The sequence below is a fragment of the Ischnura elegans genome, chromosome 7 (assembly GCF_921293095.1).
Source record: "Ischnura elegans chromosome 7, ioIscEleg1.1, whole genome shotgun sequence".
Lineage (NCBI taxonomy): Eukaryota > Metazoa > Arthropoda > Insecta > Odonata > Coenagrionidae > Ischnura > Ischnura elegans.
The window spans coordinates 117,197,317-117,218,461 of record NC_060252.1 but is presented as its reverse complement, the minus strand read 5'-3'; the positions used below and the strand labels follow the sequence as shown (position 1 = coordinate 117,218,461).

General features: G+C 37.5%; 4 protein-coding genes across 5 annotated transcripts; 2 read left to right on the top strand and 2 right to left on the bottom strand.

Annotated features, from left to right (window-relative positions):
• The first annotated feature begins 919 nt into the window (after positions 1–919).
• LOC124161904 lies at positions 920–1,510 on the top strand. The gene is made up of 2 exons (XM_046538165.1): positions 920–1,117; positions 1,198–1,510. The coding sequence occupies exons 1-2, from the start codon at positions 937–939 to the stop codon at positions 1,467–1,469; spliced, it is 453 nt and encodes a 150-aa protein (XP_046394121.1). The 5' UTR covers positions 920–936; the 3' UTR covers positions 1,470–1,510.
• Positions 1,511–8,714: 7,204 nt separating this feature from the next.
• Positions 8,715–10,296, top strand: LOC124161903. 2 transcript variants are annotated; one of them, XR_006865425.1, is made up of 3 exons: positions 8,715–9,104; positions 9,217–9,636; positions 10,105–10,296. XR_006865425.1 is itself a non-coding variant. In XM_046538164.1 (2 exons), exons 1-2 carry the CDS (start codon positions 9,286–9,288, stop codon positions 10,219–10,221), a joined length of 468 nt encoding a protein of 155 aa, XP_046394120.1. In that variant the 5' UTR covers positions 8,715–9,285; the 3' UTR covers positions 10,222–10,296. The 2 variants fall into 2 exon arrangements, 1 of the variants encoding a protein (XP_046394120.1); XM_046538164.1 differs by having other exon boundaries at positions 8,715–9,636.
• A 104-nt stretch (positions 10,297–10,400) lies between these two features.
• Positions 10,401–14,234, bottom strand: LOC124161902. The gene is made up of 6 exons (XM_046538163.1): positions 14,146–14,234; positions 11,589–11,915; positions 11,326–11,394; positions 11,033–11,241; positions 10,747–10,912; positions 10,401–10,666 (listed from the first exon to the last, which is right to left on the bottom strand). The coding sequence occupies exons 2-6, from the start codon at positions 11,881–11,883 to the stop codon at positions 10,476–10,478; spliced, it is 930 nt and encodes a 309-aa protein (XP_046394119.1). The 5' UTR covers positions 11,884–11,915; positions 14,146–14,234; the 3' UTR covers positions 10,401–10,475.
• On the bottom strand, positions 14,089–17,462 carry LOC124163076. The gene is made up of 2 exons (XM_046539863.1): positions 16,781–17,462; positions 14,089–15,864 (listed from the first exon to the last, which is right to left on the bottom strand). Exons 1-2 carry the CDS (start codon positions 16,799–16,801, stop codon positions 14,089–14,091), a joined length of 1,797 nt encoding a protein of 598 aa, XP_046395819.1. The 5' UTR covers positions 16,802–17,462.
• Positions 17,463–21,145: the final 3,683 nt, after the last annotated feature.

Sequence of the window (21,145 nt, the reverse complement as noted above, 5' to 3'; positions counted from 1 at the left end):
TATTATACGTAATACGATTTTTAAAAATATTCGGGTATCTGATATCAGTGAAGTTCTTTTCCGCGAAGTGAAAATTTTATCCCGGGAAAAGGTATTTTTTGGCCCCTTGCGAAGTGTAGTACCCACCTCCACTAAGTGCCTCGCTACACTTCCTATCTTCGCCTGTTCCTCCATTCGTTCTCGTGTCTTGCGAAGGGGTCAGCCGTTGCATTAAACACCCGCGCGAATCAAATATACTGCTCTCTCTCTCTCCCCGGGAACACCATTGGAATCATGTTGATTTGGTGGCTGGCGAACTTGCTCCCATTTCAGTTGGTCAGACCTAAGAGGTTTGCCTCCATTTTATTTTGTCAGACTTGCTTAACACGGCCACTAATTAGTGTTAAGTTCGTTGGGGATTTGGCGGTGAAGCTCTGTTCCTCCGTATTGAAACATGGTTGCTACTCTGTTGATAGGAAGTCCTCAGAAAAATGTCAAGTAGGGCAGGATTTTATTGTCAAAAATCTGTGCATTGGAGCATTTAATTAGTCACGTGACATTATTTTATGGAAATTTAAATAATGACGGGTAGCTAACGTTCCCAGAATACTTTTACCGGACGGGATGTTCGAAGAGTCGCCTTGGTTACGTCTACCTCGCTTGGGGGTCATGGAGACATCTACTACGATTGGGGGCCAATAAAAAATGGTCCCTTGCTGAGGTTAGAAGTAAGGCAATGGTGATCCGTATCCCTGACCATAATGATGCTTTGTATGTTGCTGAGCCACTGCATTGTTGAATTGAAAAGGTGATTTGCCCTGTAATTATTCAAGCTACTTTATCTTCATTTATCCTGATAAAGTAGCTGCTAGTTATACAATTAAAATGCCTGCGAATTAAGTGCCATGAATAATTCATATATTTCTTTTTAGGTCTGGTTGGTTCATTGCAGAATTCATGGAGGAAAATTCTGCTGTTTTCAATGTTGTGCCAATATGTTGGTTTGAGTATGAAGAGGGCCATGAGTTTGTTTTGTGGCCAAACGAAAGCACATCTGTAGGGGAAGAGATAAAGAGATGTGTCTCACCTTCTGATGACTGGAGGCAGTGTCCCGTCATCAGGAAAACTCCATTGATTGGTAACTTAGAGAAAAATATGGTCATTACATTTTCCTAAACCAACTCTTGTTTATTCTTCCATTCCATTTTTCATTTCCAGATGACTACAATTTAGCAAAAGAATTCGAGGCTGTCATTATCAGAGTGGTGGAAAAGGGCTACAAAACTAAATCCATAGCTATCGCCAGGAATAAGAGGGTGGTGATGAAAACCTCCACTAAGTTACCTGGGGAATCATCTTCCTCTGATGAGGCTGCAGAGATAATTATGTCATCATGTTTCAACATTCCTCAGAGAGGAAATGTGGCTCATGAAGGGAAGAGAGCAAAAACCTCTCTCTCTGAAAATGAAAATGCAGTAGCTCACTTATGAAACTTTCAGCGGAAAACCAAAAAAAGTTTCATAAGTGAGGAAGTTTCATAGGTGAGGTTTTTCAGTTTTTAGCATGAAATCCTTTCCTATAGGGGCTGGTTTGTTTTCAGGATGCAATTACTCATTTGGAGGCAAGAAATTGAAGCCTAATAATCTTATTTTCTCACAAGCAGCACCACTGATGATGTGTTACTTTAAGAGAAACATAATTTTGCATTCCTGAACAACATTACCCACGGTTGAATGTCTAGCATTTCTGGTACTAAGCTCAGTGGCGGCGCGTGCGTATACGCATGTTAGCAAGTGCACACCCAAAGATGAATGAATTATAAAAGAAAAATATTCCTTTGCAACGAGAAGGTTAAAAATCCTGTCTGCATGTGCAAGAAAAATGAAACTCCGAACGCTACAGCTATCTCCTTTTCGAATTCACCGCTCTACAAGTGTACGATCCCGTGGCATCGCGCCGGGCGCATTTTCGGTCTATGCGATCGCTTGAGGGTGCTCTGGCGGGACGAAGTAAGCGGGGTATGCACAGTTCCAATGGGTGATGGGAGCAGGCTCAAAACCTCAAAACGATGCGAGTGCGCACGCGCATATTTTTGGTGAGTGACTCGCAGGTAGTGTAGTGGTGTAGCCGCCACCTACACTACCTGCGCCCAGGATCCTATTCCGTCTACAGAGTCATCTCTATGGCCGTTTTCTACACTACTTCCTCGTAGGGTGTAAGGAAAGGAGAATGAATTTCACCTACCGTCACTTGTAAAGGTGTGTTTAGAATAATTATTTTCATGAATGCTAATATTATTTCTGTTCATGCAATTTTAAGGGTAGAATATACCAGTGATATGTTTTGCTTGCTATGTATTCTATTACGACGAAATATGATGCTCATGGATTAGTATTAACATAATATAATTAAATCATCCTATATCTGCTCTAATGCACACCCTAGATAAATTACCACCAGCCGCCACTGACTTAGCTGCAAGGCTTTCATACTCGAGAGATTTCGGAATGATGACATTAAATGTTCACAGAGAAGCTAATTTTTGAAAAAAAAGTTGTCTCATTAACAGCAGTTTTCAGGAAATTCATTTTACCACCTATAGGCAAACCCAAGATTGGAGATTGAAGAAATGAAATACGTGAGGAAAGTCATCCAAAATAACCCCGTAATTAGGGAGCAAAATTTCACTAATGCATCACGAAGGCTTCACACCCTATGGACCCGGGTTAATATCCTGGCAGAGGCAGAAAGCTTTCAGAGATGGCTGTATCCCTGCTTGAGAGTAGTGTAGACGGAACTTCCAGTGCAACACACTGTCTGGCAGATGGCACGTTAAGCCTTGGTTAAGCCTATTTTTACAACCTGGCTAATTCCAACACAAAGTTTCTATACTCCCTCCCTTACCTCCTGGCGAAAATGACCCCAGCTCTCCGTTTCCTCCCTCTAAATACCATGCCATAGATAATATGAAGCACCCGGTAGTGGCGTAAATATGGTTGGGGGATGAGGGGATAGATCCCTCTCCAAAGCCTCAGAGAAATTAAAAAAAAATGAAACAAAAGTCTAGCTTTGATGAACAGCAACTGCATCTTCTTAAAGCTAAATTTTAGGTTCCAAAATGATGCAAAACGTATTTACAGGCATGCCTGTTTTTTTAATTTCATGGGATACCCCGTTGCCTCTGGGGGGTGGGGGGTGAAGCCGCCCCCCCAGGTACTACCCAGACAGCACACATGCTACTGTATACATTAAATATACGTATACGTAGTGTATAACATGCGTATACAGTAGAAGATACACGTATACTGTATACGTATAAAAACCTTCTACCCACCATCTACCAAATGTATATAACGCAGCAAATGTCCTCCTACCACGCATATACAGTATACGTATACAGTATACAAGACATATATATATACAGTATACAAGACGTATATATGTATGAAAGCAGAAAATTACTGCAGAATTCCAGGTTTTCTAGGGAAATTTTACTAAATTCCAGGTCAATCTTACGAGATAAAAGCTATGTATACGAATTTTACAACACTACATTTACCTAATACTTTTAATTAATTCTATAATTATGTATTGTCCTAATTAAAATTCTTACATTTTTAAAAGAAATTATTCACTTATTTTATGAATGCAACACTTGGAATATCAACAAATTTGTCAAAATTGTAAAAGCTATCTAAACAGTGTTTGCACTCATAAAGTGCAATTTAAAATGCAATCAATGCATTTTGAAGCATGCATGTAAGTATATAAAATAGGCCTGAAAATTGGCCTTGCACTGACAAATTTCATGTGAAACGAGTTTGAAATAAAAGATTTTAAATGCAAAGCAGGAGCAAAAATTCATGGATATTTTTAGTGACAAAAAATCATGCATATTTCCAGATTCCCAATCACTAAACACCCTGAGTATATTTTTCTTCATTGAGCAAAATCCTGAATGCAGCTGTTCACATACACTGCCGTATTAAAACTGAAATTAAAGTAGCAAAACGAAAACTAAATCTCTGTTCTGGTGCCAGTGTGAATTTAGTGCAAGCGTGGAAGTACTAGTACATTCATTTTGTCATTTAGTGTGAGTGACATCTCCAGCATTTCAGAGTGTTTACGTACATTTGAGAACATCCTGTCTAAGCAGCAGAGAGCGTTCATAAACATAATGTAACATGCTAGTGTGTTTTGCATTGTTCTGTGGGAACACTTACCAGTTTGTTTGAGACTTCTTGCTGACAATAAAGTGAATAGAGAAAAAAATCTGTGAGATTCAGGTCTTACAGGGTCTACAGAGGAAATGGAAAACACATGTGTGCTGTTAAAACAAAATAATTATATTTAACTAAATATTACACATTTTTACTAATATACCACACAATCTCAGAAATACATAAGATATTGAATTCATTAGACACAATAAAGGGGCCAAGCCCGGATGGTAAACCACATTTTGTGCTTAATTATCGTCAAGAGGTTTTAGTGGATCCTCTCACAGTATTATTTAATCTGTCTATTCATCCAATGTAAAAAACATCTTATCGTATGAGTAAATTCACTAAGCATAGTAAGTTAAAAGTCAATTTAAGAAGTAGTAAGAATTTAGATGTCAAATATAACTAGACAAATATTTTCTGAATATTTTGATGAGTGTTGATAAATAACAAATACCGTTAGAAATGCCTTTATTCAATGAAAACGAAAATAAAGACCAATAGGATCAATATCAATGTTTTTGCCTGATTATCCTTCCTTAAGGTCACAAGAATCCATGAAGAACAAGCTCACTTTTCCTCGTATTTCTTCATCATTGGCAATTTGGAAAAGTCTTCCTTTCTACACCTGTAAATAATATCACATAAACTTTATTAGAATCTATTAGTGATACATCTAATTTGTCTAGTTAAAGTAAGTCATTTTGTTAAAAAGTAATCTCTATTGATGTGATTTTCCCTTAAGCTATATAAATACCAACTATCAACAAAGGATATTTCGAAAAAATTCCCCATCAGTTCTATATGTAAAAAACGATAAGTTATTCACCTTGAATAATCGAAGTACTAAATTGATTTGAGAATTTAATTCTTAATAATTTAAAACCGATTTGTCTAAACCTAAAGAGTGAAATACCCTATGATCTCCAACAAATATGATTACATTTTAAAGGAAGCAACACTAATGGCACAACAGCCAATTAAAAAAATGTAAATAACTTTAAATGACTTAATAAATAGTAAAGTCGAGAAATGTTTGTTCACATTCCTCCCACACTACGGTGATTAAATGCGTCAAGCACATAAATAAATTAAAGTTTACGCAAATGTAAAGTTTTTCAATCAATAGAAGATGGATCCCTCAGTCTCAGAAAGTGTGAGAAGGTTGAAAATATTAAGAATTTGCGTCATTTAAGAAAGAAAAATGTGGCAATGGCAACACTTCTACTTACCCAGATTGTGATGAAGGAAGCAAAAGTAGCACTTGAGCGGTTGATAAACTTTCATTGGACAAGTTTCGCAAACAGCAAACACAACACTACAAAAGTTAAGTTATAACGGTAATTGATTGCCTAGGTGCAGGTGAAACAAGTAAATGAAGAACTTAAGAGGCTGATAAACTTCGGCAGGATCAATTTCGCAAACGACGAACACAACACAGTGAACGCAACATTATTCGCGTGGTCTTTGATTGTGAAAGCGGTTATGGACGCATTTACGTTTGCATATGTTATCTGTGGAAATCGACAACTGGTGGAATCGACTATCGACGGAATCCACTATCGATAGGTCGAAATCACGGGCGGGAGTCCAAATCTTGGCATTCAAAAAAATTAAGTTTCGCGTTATGACTCGAGGAATAAATTCCACTGAAAAATATCTTTTTTGTTTCATCGCCTCAGTAGATAAAAAAGCACGATTGAAATCACATTTCGAAGAGCATTTTTCTTTATGAAAAGAGGGACTTTTCATGGCAGGATTTTTTACATCTTAAGGCAGTTCATTGATTTTTTAAATTAATCTGGATTTCTTAATAACCCAGGCGGACGGCGGGTCCGAACTTGGGTGTTCTGGGTGTTCTTGGGTGTTCCGAACAGAAATGATAAAACACTCTCCAGTACCGTTATCAGCCTCCTTCATTTTTGCCAGGGCTGCCTGAAGCCAACCGGGGAAAATAAATTCACTGATGAATCAGTTTAAAGATATTAAATGAGACGACGTCTTTATCCAATGAATCCAGAAGGAGAATAAGAAGAGAGTAGCGGCTCGAGCCGATACCTTTAGATAGAATGAAGATACATGTACAAACGGAATTATTTGCTTTGCCAACCTCGCTGCCGTGAATGACACCTGCCCTTTGCGAACAGGTCCCACTCCATGTTTTCAGGGAAGAGTTAGCTGGTAAGGTTTTCCAACTAAATTCCAACAGTGTTTTTCACGTGACACCATCACGTGGACTACCATTCGTCTGGCTCCTACCCTTCCACATAGTTGGCGTGAGTGGCCCTTCCTGAGGTAATTTAGATTTATTCCTGTCAGTGTAGCTCTTGGGGTCATAGGAGCACGCAAGTAACGGAAAGGTTTTAGCCCATTGGAAAGGACGCTGTGTATACTGAAGGCTACATATGGAAATAGTATACGGACAGAGTAACCTTTAAAGGACACTAATTGTTTACTAATGGCTACACAGTAGCGGATACAGAAAAAAACTCTAGAGGGGGGCGTAAAAGATATCTTGACCAACCTTTACTTTTATCCTAAAAAAATAATCAAGTCACATGCAAAGTTTAAGAAAGTGTTATTTGAACTGATTATACGCACATGAAATACAAAGCCATCGTATGACATAAAAAAGTTAAAATTGTAGTCCTGCAATTTTTGGTTATGCGGGCGGCCAGGAAAGGGTTGGGGGGCGCGCCTCCCATATGCATCCGCCACTGAGATTACATATGGAAACAGTATATGAAAGGTATACGTATACCTCTCAGATACTGTTTCCATATGTAGCACATACGTATACAGTATATGAAAGGTATACAGATACCTTTCGTATACTGTATACGTATACGCTTCAGGATACTGTTTATGTATACCTAGAATCTAAAACATGTATACAGATTCTCAAGGAAACAGTATACACCTGGTATACTTATGGTATACGTATACCGTTACCAGTGTGCTGTCTGGGTACCATCCCCCCCAGGTACTACCATCACCCCCAAAGCATATTCCTAGTTACGCCTCCGGTACCCGGGATATTTCGTGACTAAGACTTTTCCGGTGCTTAGATCACTTCTTTTAATTGAGCATTTGAAATAATCGCGCAACTGCTGTCAGTGATGAATGAACAAAAATAGATTATGAGCCCGGAAAAAACTCTCCTCACAATAATGTTTACGCACTAAAAAAGAATTTTCCCATGAAATTTTAACAATAGTAGATTGAATCTACCGGGTATAGCTTCTCTGTCGGCATTCTTCCGCGAATTCAGCGCCGGGAATTTCGTCTCACAAGCCGTGTGGCTAATCTTCACGAAATATTTTGCTTCCCCGTATCTGATAACAACACCGGACACTTTTTGTTATTCGATATAATGGTTATAAGCCATTCCTGAGTCGAAAAGAAATGCCTTCTTTTTCGCGTGTTGAATTTGACTAAAATGATTACGTTACTACTGACGACGCGAGTTATTCTCCGAGGGCATTCGTACTAACTCTCGTTCAGTTAAAAAACAAACGCTTGCCACCAGGCAGACTCAAGCTAATAGCCACTCAAGGTCAAACTATATTTCATTATAACCCTCAGATACAAGTTGGGTCAGTTTTGATTTGCGCGCCGCGTAAGCAACTTTCCCCGGCTCAATTCGTCCCGCTGATGAGGGATTACCCCCGCGGAATGAGACCACGCACGCTGTTTTTACCATCGTGTTGAATCGCCATCGACTTACAAACGCCCATTCTGCAAATACGATAGTCTTTTTTGGATGACCTTGGAAGCTAAAATTTTGGTACGCGAGGATTTTTAACGGCTCATTCTGGTGTTATTTCGCTGGGGCGACGTAAAACATAACCTTGGAAAATTCTTGACAATCTTCCGTTAGAGATAGATATTCCGGATTAACGATCGTCTACTGCAGTTATTAGTTAGTCAGTTAACTAGTATCTAATAAACAGCCTCGCCCATTATTAAAACTTATTATTCTTCGTTGACATATCTATGTGATGAGCACGTACTACCCCCGCTCCTGTGACTAAAAGCGGCGCGCGTACCGCAATTTTCTCGTAGAGCAGTTATCGGAAAATTCGTATAAGTGAGGTATTTTATCTCATTGGCTGGGAAAAATCTGAGGTTGGAAATACATGGGTTCATATGGGGTTATTCACCGGACCAAAAAAATGGGCGTATAAGTGAGGGCATCGTATAACTGAGGGTCGTATAACCGAGGTTCTACTGTATGTCATTGCCAAGAGGTGCAGATGATCGAGAAGAGGAATGTTTCAGCATCTTACATAGTAAGTTTCTTGCAGATTGCGTGTCTTTAAGGCATTATAGTTATCTACTTATTGCATATATAAATGTGATGTCACATTATCCAGCAGGCCTAACATCTGATGCTGGGGTGGTGGGCATAGGCGGATCCAGACCCTAAAAAATATGCTAGATTTTTAATATGGTCCCATTATCATTTCGTTCGTTTTGTATGACGAGGTATCCTTGTGCCCCCCCCCTCAACAAAATCCTGGATACGGCCTTGCTTGTGCCCCTCCCAGAAAGAAATCCTGGATCCGCCCCTGGTGGTGGGTGCAGAAAGTGTAGAAGCTGCATTGCAGCAGCTACATGCAGATGGTACGGGTCATCAATGTTTGGAATACGTGTGGAAGGAAGACTTCGATGCCTTTGTAGTTGAGCACTGTGACAATCAAAGTAAATTATTTGCTTTCTGCCGTGAAATTATATCTAATCAAACAGACATTAAGGCGGAGTTAAGGAAACAAGGGACACAATAAGGGCACAGAAAATTTAATGTTTCATTGTCCTATAGCTCTACCAGTACAGTCCTACGAATCTCTGGTGGAGGTGGAATTGTTGCTTGAAGCAGACAAGAGCTTCAGGTCATACATGGTAAGCCATTATTGTGTAAAAAGAAGTTTTAGTAGGCTTTACCTACTACTACAGAGGTACTTCCTTTTGATGTGCAATGCTTCTTCTTTCAAATTTAACCTTATCTTTTCAGTTCAGAGAGTTAAGTGGATGCTTGGCATAGAACCAAGGAGTTTTTGTAAGACACAATTTATCGAAAGTCATGAGCAATTATGTAGGCTCATTACTTAACTGGAGTGGAGTGAGAAACAAGAGAGCAATGGCAACACTCAAAAATTTGTTATCAGTTCTTAAAGGCAACCTTGACTTTCTTATGGTTTCAGTAGTAGAAACAATTGATAGTTCAATATGTACTGAGTTGCACTGTAATATATTGTTTGTGATTACATGTTTCAGATGCTGCATGCCAGGTCAGTATGGAAGCCTTGATGATGCCAACTTCAAAAGAGAAATTTGCCAATGGCTTAGCCAGGCATATAGGATAAAGGATGGCAGGAAGACCAATGAAGCAGAGCCGGAAGAACATGAGGGAGCTTATGCTGACCTCACTGAGGTAAGACTTTAGGGAATTTACTTTTAAATTAAATTCATGTGTGAAAATATAACGTCACAGGTTTGATTATGTCATTTCTGTGGGAAAAAATTGCATTACAATAAACATGCCATTAAAATACCTTTTCTTTAAATTCCTATGGCTGAATTAACCAAAAAAAAGCATGTCAAAACATGCATTTTAAAATTATTGTTGTTTGGCTGTATTTTAGTTATCATCGTACCGTTTCTAAAAGCTACCCTGTATCATCCCTAACATTAACTTGGCATATTATATGGAAAAAATTTAAATCTTAGTGTCTTGAAACTAGCAGAGTAGCCAAACTTTCATTTGTAATTAGAATAAAGACTTTAATTGACTGCATGTATGACTTCTGATCAAATTGAAACACCTATAGTGTTCCAATTCAGATCATAAAAAGGAATGTATTTTTGTATGAATTTTAAACTCATTCTTTTCTCCTCTCAGGAAGTGGCAGAAGATACAGTCTTCCCAAGGAGGAATGAAAAGTCATTATGCCATCATCTTGATGTCATTTTCAAGTCATGGCTTGGTAGTCACGGTGACCTCAAAATGGTCCCTTGAAATGACATCCTTCTTGACTCATGATGATGTCAATATGACCTTAAATGACTACCTATCATTTTGACCTCACTTTGACCTCACCTTGACTACTTATGACCAAACCTAGTTTTTTTTACATCTGAATGTTTATACTTTAATTTATATTGTCATTTTTAGGGATAAATCAAACATCTCAGGTGTAATGGCCATATAATGATTTATTTTAATAAAAAATAGATTTTACAGAAAAAAGGTAAGGAAATGTGTAACTTTTCCTAATCTTCTTGCTCCTTGTCTCCCTCATCAATTACACATGGAGAAATACAATCCTCATTGCCCATTTCAGAATGTTCTGCTTTGCTTCTTCTCCCTTCTAATTGTCTCTGATTGCTGGTGTTAAACCACCGCTGAATTTTTGTCTTTGTTTTGATTAATTTTCCTTGAGGGAAATTCTTCAATTGGGAGACTAAAAACAAAGGAGAAAATAATGCCATAAAGCTGAAAGTTTCTAATTTGGATAAAAAAGGTAGAAGAATTCATACTTACTGCAAATAGCCTTATTTATGTAAGTTTTGCTAAATGTAATTTTTCCGTGTCCTCCATCCCAATTAATACAACGAGCGAATTTATTTGTGAACATTTTTCTTAGTATATGGGCTGCTGACTCCTTTTCATCAGTTTGATCAATCGTCATTTGCCTAACATATGAAACCTGTCAGAAAGGAAACCAAAATAAATTAATCGTAACTTTAACACTGAACAGAAAAAAGAAAAATAGAAGGTGTGAAGTTGATGGATGATGAAGAGTTAGGGTAACAGACAAGTTACTTACAAATGATTTGAAGTTGGATGGAGTTTTGAGGAACTCCTCAAAGTTGCTCAGGTCCTTCTCATTATCCAAAAGTATATTTGGCATATTTGCGGGCTCAAACATTTTATCTTCTGGAGCAATATATGCTAGAATTTTTCCTTGGTTTAGTAGTACGGTGTTCATTTTAATCTCAAGGCTTTTCAGAGATTCTGCAACTAACATTTCATGTTCTGCAATGAATTAAGAGTTACAAATGAGATTGGACAAGACAAATTTTCTCTGAAAATTCGGGAGCAATAATTATGCCAACTTACTCTTATTACAAGCTTGAATATTTGTAATCATTTTTTCACATACCAAGAGCCTGTTTGTTAACTCAACACCTGTGAAAGATATGAAGGAAAAGTTGGTAATTAATAAACTATACTAGTGAAGATAAGAGACATCAGTTTCTTTTACAAAACAGGAAACTGATGATCTGAGTATACCAAAGAACAGTTCAAAATTATCAACATTAAAAAATTAAAAGAGAAGGACAACTTTTATCATATAAACTTCCTATCACCAAGAAAATTACTTTGAGACTCCTGGTTGCCTTCTCCAGATCCTCCTGCATTCTCATCCCTTGACTGTGCTGCATCCATTTCATTATTTATCATGTTACTTGGGTGTTGTTGGATAATGCTTTCAGTATCTTTATTCTTATACTTCTTGGCATCACCCACGTTTCCTATAATAGCCTGTTGTTTTGGTCCATCTTTGGAAATCCCTTTGGCATCCAATTTTCCCTTTTCCAGCTCCATGTCCATCTGCTCAAGACCATTACTCTCACTAGAGCTTTCTTTCTCCTGCATCTGTTGATTAGTATCCATCTTAACCTCAGATGGATATTTCTTCTCATTCACTATATTAACATCAAGAAAGTATGAGATTCAGAACTGTCTACAGCATTTAGAGATTGAGGTTTAACAATGAAAAGCAGAGCCCTATTGAAAATTTCTTATAAGTCTTACAGAAATTCTTATAAGAATTCTGTAAGACTTGTAGGATTCTATAAGTCTTACAGAATTCTTATAGGATTCTATAAGTCTTATAGAAATTCTTATAGGATTCTATAAGTCTTACATATTTCTTATAGGAGTCTATAAGTCTTATAGAAATTCTTATAGGATTCTATAAGTCTTACAAAAATTCTTATAAGAAATCTGCATTTCTTATAGAATTCTACAATAATGCTGCGCAGGTCGCATACCTTTTATGTTTTCATCCAGCAGGCGTGTCACCATAACTTATGTTGGCAATTGATAATTATTTAAGGAATTCTACATATGATAATTTTTGGAAATTATGTATAACTCTTTTTTAAGTAATGTTCTGCTAATTTCCTGGTTTTTTTCAGCATGGTATTTGACATAAATGGTTCCAAGAAGCGGAGGCTTCTTTAATGCTACTTGTTAGGTATAGCTGAGGGCACATGAAAAATTTTAGACTTATAAGATCTGTCTCTTTCGAGTCTACAGATTACTTGACCGATGGAAGTTCGATATGGGCCATGAATAACCACGATGTATACTACGATTGCATACGTTGCAGGATACTGTTCACATGGTTCCCTAGCAACCTAACAACCAAAACTTGTTTGGTTGTTAGGTTGCTAGGGATTGCTTTTATATGTTAATCATTCACTATGTCTTTGTGATAGCAGTTTAATAAAATAAGTCGTGTGCTTCTAACCAAAATAAGGCATTGACCTCATTCGGTAAGTATTAAAAAACTGGCATTCCTAGTATTATGTTACCTTAAACAGATAGTTTCGTTGAATTTTAAACTTTTCATCATTAATTTAGATAGAAATGTATATTTTTCAGATTGTGGTATATCTAACATAAGAGGAAGTTTTAATGAAAACCGTGTTTTAATGGACAAAGAGAGTGATTTAGTCGTCTCTGAAGAGAATGAGAATGAATTTGTATGAGTATGCCAACATCTGCACAGTTATTATTTTATGGAAAATATATCAACTATTATTATCAATCAGTGTTTCTGTGATTCCTATTAATTTCCCTAAATCTTGCACTTATTGTTAGCCATATTCTACGTATCCTTTTCTCTAAAATGGCATCAAATTCCATTTTGCTTTGCTTATTTCTTTCATTATCTATCCAAATCTGCATGTAGAGGTCTCATTCTCTCTGGTATCTTAAATAAACATTGTTCATATGAATTTTATTTATCAAATTTTACTCTTCCTTCCCATATAATTTCTTGAAGTACCTATCCCCAGTGGAAATTGAATTTTATTTCATTTGCTTCTTCAATTTTCAAGGTTAAATCATATTCCATATTGCAATTCCTGTATCTTTCATTGCGTAATGATTGCCAAAGTTGTATTCAATTATCAGTCCATCATTCTAGGCTATGGTTGGTTTCATTGATTTTAGTTTCTTTTAGCATGTGGGGACATTAACCCTATACAGAACCCATGCCTTGAAAGACCTCTATGGTATCTCGCCTTTTCTGGCCAGCCAGGTGAACTTTACAGAGCTTCAATGTCCTTTTTGATGTACACTGATGATAGACATCTACATTTGGTTCATGGGAAATCATTAGGTTTGCTGTATACCAGATATAGGCGTCTACATTTGGATTGAATTAGGTAAAATGCTAAATTTGTACTCTCAGTAGGGATGTAAATCTTATGTAGCTTTTTATAGAAGTTTGTGCAAGTGTTTTAAGCATGTTGATATGATATTTATAATGAATATTTCCATCAGAAAATTTGTGATAAATAACATTTTGTAACTGATAGTTAGAAGAAATTTTCTTATTGAAAAATTCTTATAAGAAATATGCCCATTTTCTGTAAAGAAATTTTCTTATAGAAAAGTTCTTATAAAAAATTTTCTTATAAGAAATATGCCCAATTTCTGATAAGCAATTTTCTTATAGAAAAATTCTTATAAGAAATTTTCTTATAAGAAATATGCCCAATTTCTGATAAGAAATTTTCTTTTAGAAAAATTCTTATAAGAAATATTCTTATAAGAAATATGTCCAATTTCTGATAAGAAATTTTCTTATAAGAAATTTCCAATAGGGTTTGTCACTGCCAGAAAAGTATTACTTAAAACTACCTTCTTGTACATTCTACCATCCATGATCTCATCTGCATCTTCGTGCTGGTGGTATAAAGTTACTTGGTTGGGTTGTTTCTCTGATTGAGGTTCCATCAAGTATCCACCCCGTTCAACATCTCTGTTGACAAGCTGTTCTAATGGCTTGTAACCTGACCTGAGCAGTTTCTTAATGACACCAATATAGTTTTCAAATGGAAAAGCACTAAGCTCATCTAGTGTACATTCATTTTCCCTGCATTCCTCTATAAGATGTGACAGTGCATGTACATTATATGATACAAAAGTTTCACTAATATATCTCTGGGAATGTTCAATAAATCGCCTCAGTAACAATTGGGCCACATCAAGCATATTCTCCTTCTTCACTAAAGTGGGGCTGCAAAGAATGTACAATGGAACCTGAAGAAGCTTGAAGCTCTTCCACAGACTTTCATTTAAATCCTTGAACAACCATAAACCATCATACAAAAGAATACGCCTGTATTCTGTGGCATGAAATTTGGCCCTGAACTCAAACTGTCTTGGCCTACGATTGAAATCTCTGGGGACACACTGAGCAAGTTCAGAAATTTTATTGTTTATGTCATTGACCTGTTGCTCATTCAATAACCCTCTCCTCTTCTTGCTTCCCATGAGAAACTTCATCCACCGCTTCATTACTCCTTGATATACCAAATGCATTGCATCAAGTCGGAAACTCGAAATCATTTTTGTCATGGGAATGCTCTCAAGAGGGGAGTCACCTGTATGATGCTGTACATTACATCTGTTTTGGAAGGTGATATCTGTTCGCATTGGGGCATCCAAATCATTGAAAGTCATAACACCATTAACCCAAACTCCCTCAACTTCACACTTTTCACATGAAAAATATCCATTATGGCCAATGATGCACTTGACAAGGGCCCTGGCTGGAGCATCAAGAATGTAATGTCTGATTTCAAATTGGTAATTTTGACTGAACATAAATATGCCATTTGCTGTCAATGCCCGGGCTTCCCTCACAAAATCCGCCAAATATTCAATGATGTCACTTGGCTTTCCCTTACCCAGGTAAGTAGCTATAACAAAGGGCTCCTTTTGATTCCTAAGTCTACCCAAAATTGGCCAAATGCTATCGTGAGTGCTTTTAAAGGGTTCAAAACCATCAATGTTGATATCAATAACAACTCTTTTGAATTCGTTTAAGTATTTCTCTGTCAGCCTTTGCTCAAGATTTTTTTTCAGCCCTTTATACCAAAATTTTCCCATTCCCATTCTGGGAAGTTCATCAACACAATGAGGAGTTCCAAGCAAGGCACTATGAGTTAGAGGTAAGTAAGGATGAATAGGATTAAGTATACTAAGCAGGGTATCGATTTTTTTGAGTGAAACACCTCTATGAGCCCATTCTTTGAGTGCCCTTAACAGATAGGCCTCTCTGTCCTCATCATCCTGAAGTTGAGGATTATTGGCAACAATTACTTCTTCAAATATGAAAAGGTCTTCATCACTTTCCTCTGATGTGCCACTTGCAGTAGAATCACTTTGAACTAAGTTATCACCTACATCCATGGGATCTTCAATAATATGCTCTTCATTATTATTAGAGTTCAATTGTTCATCTTGATCTGTGGATTCATCATCTGCATTACAGCTGTCATCACTCATATATTGTGATAGTGTCCGAGCTCTTTCTACCTCTGCTCTAGCACGGCGTTTAAGTTTGCGTTGAGCCTAAAAGAATACAGATGAATTTATGTGCAATAAATAATAATGGAGATCTGTTCAGAAACTAAACGTTACAGTGGTATCAATCAGAGGCGGACTGGCCAGCGTGGGCAGGAGGAAATTAATGCAGGGGCACCTGACCCCAGGACTGAAGGCCCCTAACTAAGGACTGAAGGGAAGCCCAAGGGGTTTTTTCTGCACACGGCGTTTTCCTAGGACCAGACAAGCCTATGATGTACTAAAATGAAAGGACACACAAGACCCCTGAAGCGGTGCGACCTGTCCACCTTCTTTTTCCTTTTGCCAGTGTTCTAAAATTGTAATTATCAAGAAACATTAGAACTGAATTACCCATGCGGTGGTGCCCTGTAGTACCAATTCCGACCCTAATAGCATCAATTGCCCAGTGAATCAGTGGCGCAGCAAGTGGGGGAATTTGGGGGATAAACCCCCCCCCCCAGAGCTCAGAGAAATTTTTAAGTTTAATCCATTTTACTTAATGGATTAGTATTACTTATTGAAAAGTGTTAGGATTAATCAAATATCCCTCAGAAAGCCGTAAAACTCACCGTTTTGAACTATTATTCTTCAAATGTTTCTGGAGGGCCCCCGCAATTCCTACTTACCCTGGTGGGTATGCAATACCCCCAAACACCTAAGTATTAGTTGCTCCTAAACCCCCCCCCCCCCAGCCTTAATTCTTAGTTGCGCCCCTGCAGTGGATAACACGATTGTAACAAGTATGGAGTGATGTGAATGATGGAATGGGAAACAACATTTCTCAAACTGACATTTTAAACAAAGTCAACCATCACGAATTATAAATGCGACTGTGAAGAATGCAAGCATTGCAGAATATTTGTGATAGGATAAACAAAAAATCCTTTAAAAGTTTACTTAACACTTATTAAATAATACTTACTGATTTATTCTGTTGAGACATGACTCTCAAATGCTTCTCTCAAATCTCACTGGCTTCTTCTTCTCCTCAATGGCTGCAACCTAGAGCTCTTCCTTCGAAGGAAGGCCTCACGAACGATCGTTTGTGAAAATGAGCGTTAACAGCCACAGAAAAGGCTTATTGTAGTGAAACAAACACTAAATTCCAGCAGAACCAGTTGCTTTAAACTTATACGAATTATTGTTCTTGCATTAGTTACGTTATAACTACAATATCAACAGTAAATTGTTGATTTTAATTGAAGACCGCTATGTATTTGTAGCGTTACTGACAATGAGTATTATTCCCATAGCGACGCACGTATGCACATCCGCGCCGATGCAAGTGAATATTATTGAAAGCAGGTGGAAGCTTTATTTATTACGTAAATGCGACAATTGGCGACGAGTTGCATTTTTCTTGAAAAACCGCGGCGCGTTACAGTTGGTCGAGTTTATACGAAATTCGAAACGTTTTGGGCACGTGGCGGGTTTCTTTCGGAATATTTTCGACGCAATAGGTTTACTCCCGCGCCTTCTCTTTCGGTAGTAATGAAGAAAAGACCATTTTTAAGGAACAATTATCATATCAAGTCATTGCATCGCGTACGAAAATCGCCCAACAGCTAAATTATTTACGTGCTGACCTGAAAATCGCCTTCCGTTAAAATACCACGATGTATCAAAAAAAAAAACGATCTTCGCCATGTTAAAATATCACGAAATATCATCCGATAAAAATTTTCTTAAGATAAAATATCACGATGCACAATTAGATGAAAAAATGCCTCCGAGTTTGATTTGAAATTGACGACAGATATAAAATATCACGATATGTAATTCGTTCAAATTATGATAAAACTCACGAACTCCATCCATATATAGTATCTTTGAATTATTGACGCATTAATGACAGGTTCATTTTATGATCAATTGATTATACATGTATGCAATGAACGCATCAATTATCCTAAACCGATTAAAATATCGGGTCCGATAAAAATCACCTTCATAAAAAATAACCCGATCATTCCATAAAAAATCTCAAACCAAATAAAATATCGCGACATATAATACGATAAAAAATTGCCTTTAGATAAAATATCACGGATATGCAATTAGATGACAAAATACCTCCTAATGAATATCACGATATACTATCGGATAAAAAAATCGCCTCCTTCATCCCAAAACTTCCATCATTTGTTACGTAATTTCTTAGTGGAGAATTCATATTCAATATAAAATAAGTAATTTTTTAAATACATCGATATAATGTCTAGCTTAAACGAAGGCCAACCCTACAGCTGTCTTCTCCCAACATAATTTTCCGTCGCCAAAGCATGACAATATATCGGGCGCGATGACGCAATTTTTTTACGGGCAATAAATCACGATGTTTTATCCGAGCGGCAATTTTTATTGGACGATATTTAGTGATATTTTAGCATTGGCGATTTTTTATAGGATGGTATAACGTTGTATTTCATTAGAAGGCGATTTTTATCAGGTTCGATATTTTTTATTGGATTAAAAATCGTTATCTTATCGAAAGTCCACTTTCTACCTTATGATACATCGTAATATTTTGTAGGAAGGCTATTTTTAACGCTACCAATATATTTAAAAGGCTCCGTTAATTTATCCCACCCATATTTTCATTGTATGATGTATCGTGATATTTTTTTCCGTTACGATATTTTATCAGTCCCGATACTTTTATTGCGCTCCACCATTAATCGATTATTTTCAAATATCAATTTCATATTACGAATTTAATTAAATATGACGATACTTCACAATATATCGCCCGGGACTAGTGGCGCAGTCGCGTCTTGGGGAGACACTGGGGGTGAGGGCAGAAGGGGGAATTTTAGGGGACGCCGCCTAGTAAATTGAGACCTAAAACCTAATGGATGTAGAAACTGGCTATTAGCCAAAGGGTCCCAGGTTCAAACGGGGGGTGAAGCTTTGGACTCCCCGAAATTAATATTCATCTGTAGATCTAGCCCAGGGAAAGAAACAAGCCCCCCTCCGTTTATGTGTGATATTTGTGTGCCTGGTTGTGTGAAGTGCCTGGGTTGAGCTCTACCCTCACCTTTCCAAACCAACCTTCAGGTTGAAATGCTGAGGGAGTGAGTAGTGTTGAAATCAATTTTATAATCAGGAATTTTGTGTGGGATGGGGGATCCAAAACCAGGGGGGAAAAAGGTCCGGGGTGTCCGGACCCCCTGGATCTCCCTTATACTATGCCACTGGTTGGCAATATTTGACCTGATTAAATTTTCAATAGGTTCTTTATACTTTCATGTGACAAATGAATTCAAAGTCAAAATGACATCACTTTGACCTCAGAATGACCCTCAAAAAGTTAGCTTTTGCAGTCATGACTGAGTAGTGACTTTTTGTAGGTCATTTTGAGGTCAAAGTGATATCATTTTGACTTTCCTTCCTCCTTGGGTTGGTTCCCTGAATTGAAGTTTCATCATTCTTGCATCCCATCAGGGGAGGAGGGATGAATGGCCCTTTCACGTTTGTTAGCAATTATTTTGTGTCAGTATTTGGTCCAAAGGCATTTCAAGGAATGTATGTATAGAACATATAATATGTTCCAAAACTGTATGAGAACAATGAAAAATACGTTTACATTGGAACCTCAGCTTTGTAATAGTTCTCTAAAGAGACATTTCTCACAAAGAAAGTTATGTAATTGTCTTTTCAAAGCCATTCAAAGTTGTCTCTTTTTCACATGGCATGGAAATGCATCATATAGTTTTATCCCTATGTATTATGGACCCCAAGGACACAATTTTAAATTTTGTTGCTTAGTATGAAAAGCCTCAGATCTCCTTGTGGTAGTTATAGTGGTTGTGGAGGTCAACTAGAGACATATAGGATCTCACATATAGCACAACATTACATATTTGTTGCATACAGTTGTTTTTTTATTTTAAACAATTGAGGTGTTGGGAATTTACACCCTAAATAATAGTGCCGGAAGAGATGTGGGAGTAATATATGTATGTATTAGGAAAAGTACACAAAACTTTGTACATCAGTACTAACAGCATGGGTAGCATATAGTACAGTCCGGCCGCGGAGAGTTGTCCGTTGACAGCTAGAAGGGGTAGGGGGCAATGTTGCTAGGTCAGAAAGGGAAACGCCCACACCACACGTAAACCAAAGGGTTCCGTGAAGAAAGGAGCCGGAAGGGACGACGGGCATGAAGGGCCAACGGAAGAGTCGCGGTCAGCATTACCTTTTTATCCTTTACTTTCCTACTACTCTGCCCTCACTGAGAAAAATAGCGGTCGCGCAAATATCACGTATTGCCCTCAAACGAACCGGTAATTGAAGTAAAATATAGAAAAATGCTGCTAATTTAAATGCCGGAGTGTAAATGATAACTCTAGGAAAAAAAACAATCATAGAAAGGACTCCAGTGAACCAAATGCAGTTTCTGATTTGACATTAAATAAAGAAAGTAATTTTCCTTCTATTCGTTTTATCCTATGCTTTTAAAACGCAACATAATTGAGAAATTGAAATACTTCCGCCGAAAGCGCTGAGAAGTTTTCGTGAAAAGCATTGGAAAAAGCACAAGTAACTATCCAGAATACCACCACAGCAATGCCTACAGCACAGTGAACTAAGAACGCACGCAAGAGCAAAGAGACAATCTATGGAAAGTTTTGTTTTGGTGATTCAGGCTTATTTCAGTACTTCATACACATGTGACAACGTTGCTTGACTAGGCGAGGGTGTGAGGTGCGTTTGGGGGACAGCGATTGGCTGCAAACCGTTTTGGCAAAGGGTTCCCCACCCCTTCTTCTGAGCTGTCATCGGACAACTCTCGGCGGCCGGACTGTAGATAGCTTAACTTTTTACAATAATTTTAAATGCTATAGTTGACCATTGTAATAGTCGACCAAGGTGAACACGATGAAATTTTGCTTACCCTAGAGCACACTAACAGAACGGTCAAAATGGGATCTCATTCCATGGAAAACCTTGTGAGATGCTGAGAATAACGTGAATTATTATTTCAATACATTTAGAGTTAATTTATTGGTTGGTAACCCAATACAGAGTTATCCCAGCTGATACAAGTCGAATATCTGAGATGAAGTATTTGCAATCTTTCTGGACTTCCCCAACTTGTAATCCATTTGTCATATAAGATTTTACCAAATATGAAAATAACTCTAATTCCTATTTATTCACATTTGCAGAGGGATATCTGCTGGTAGACAGAATTTACGGTGTTTGTCAATTCAAAGTATACACTTAAGTTACGATTTATGTTGTTGTTGGTAAAATTACTGGCAGAGTAAAGTGCATGGGTATA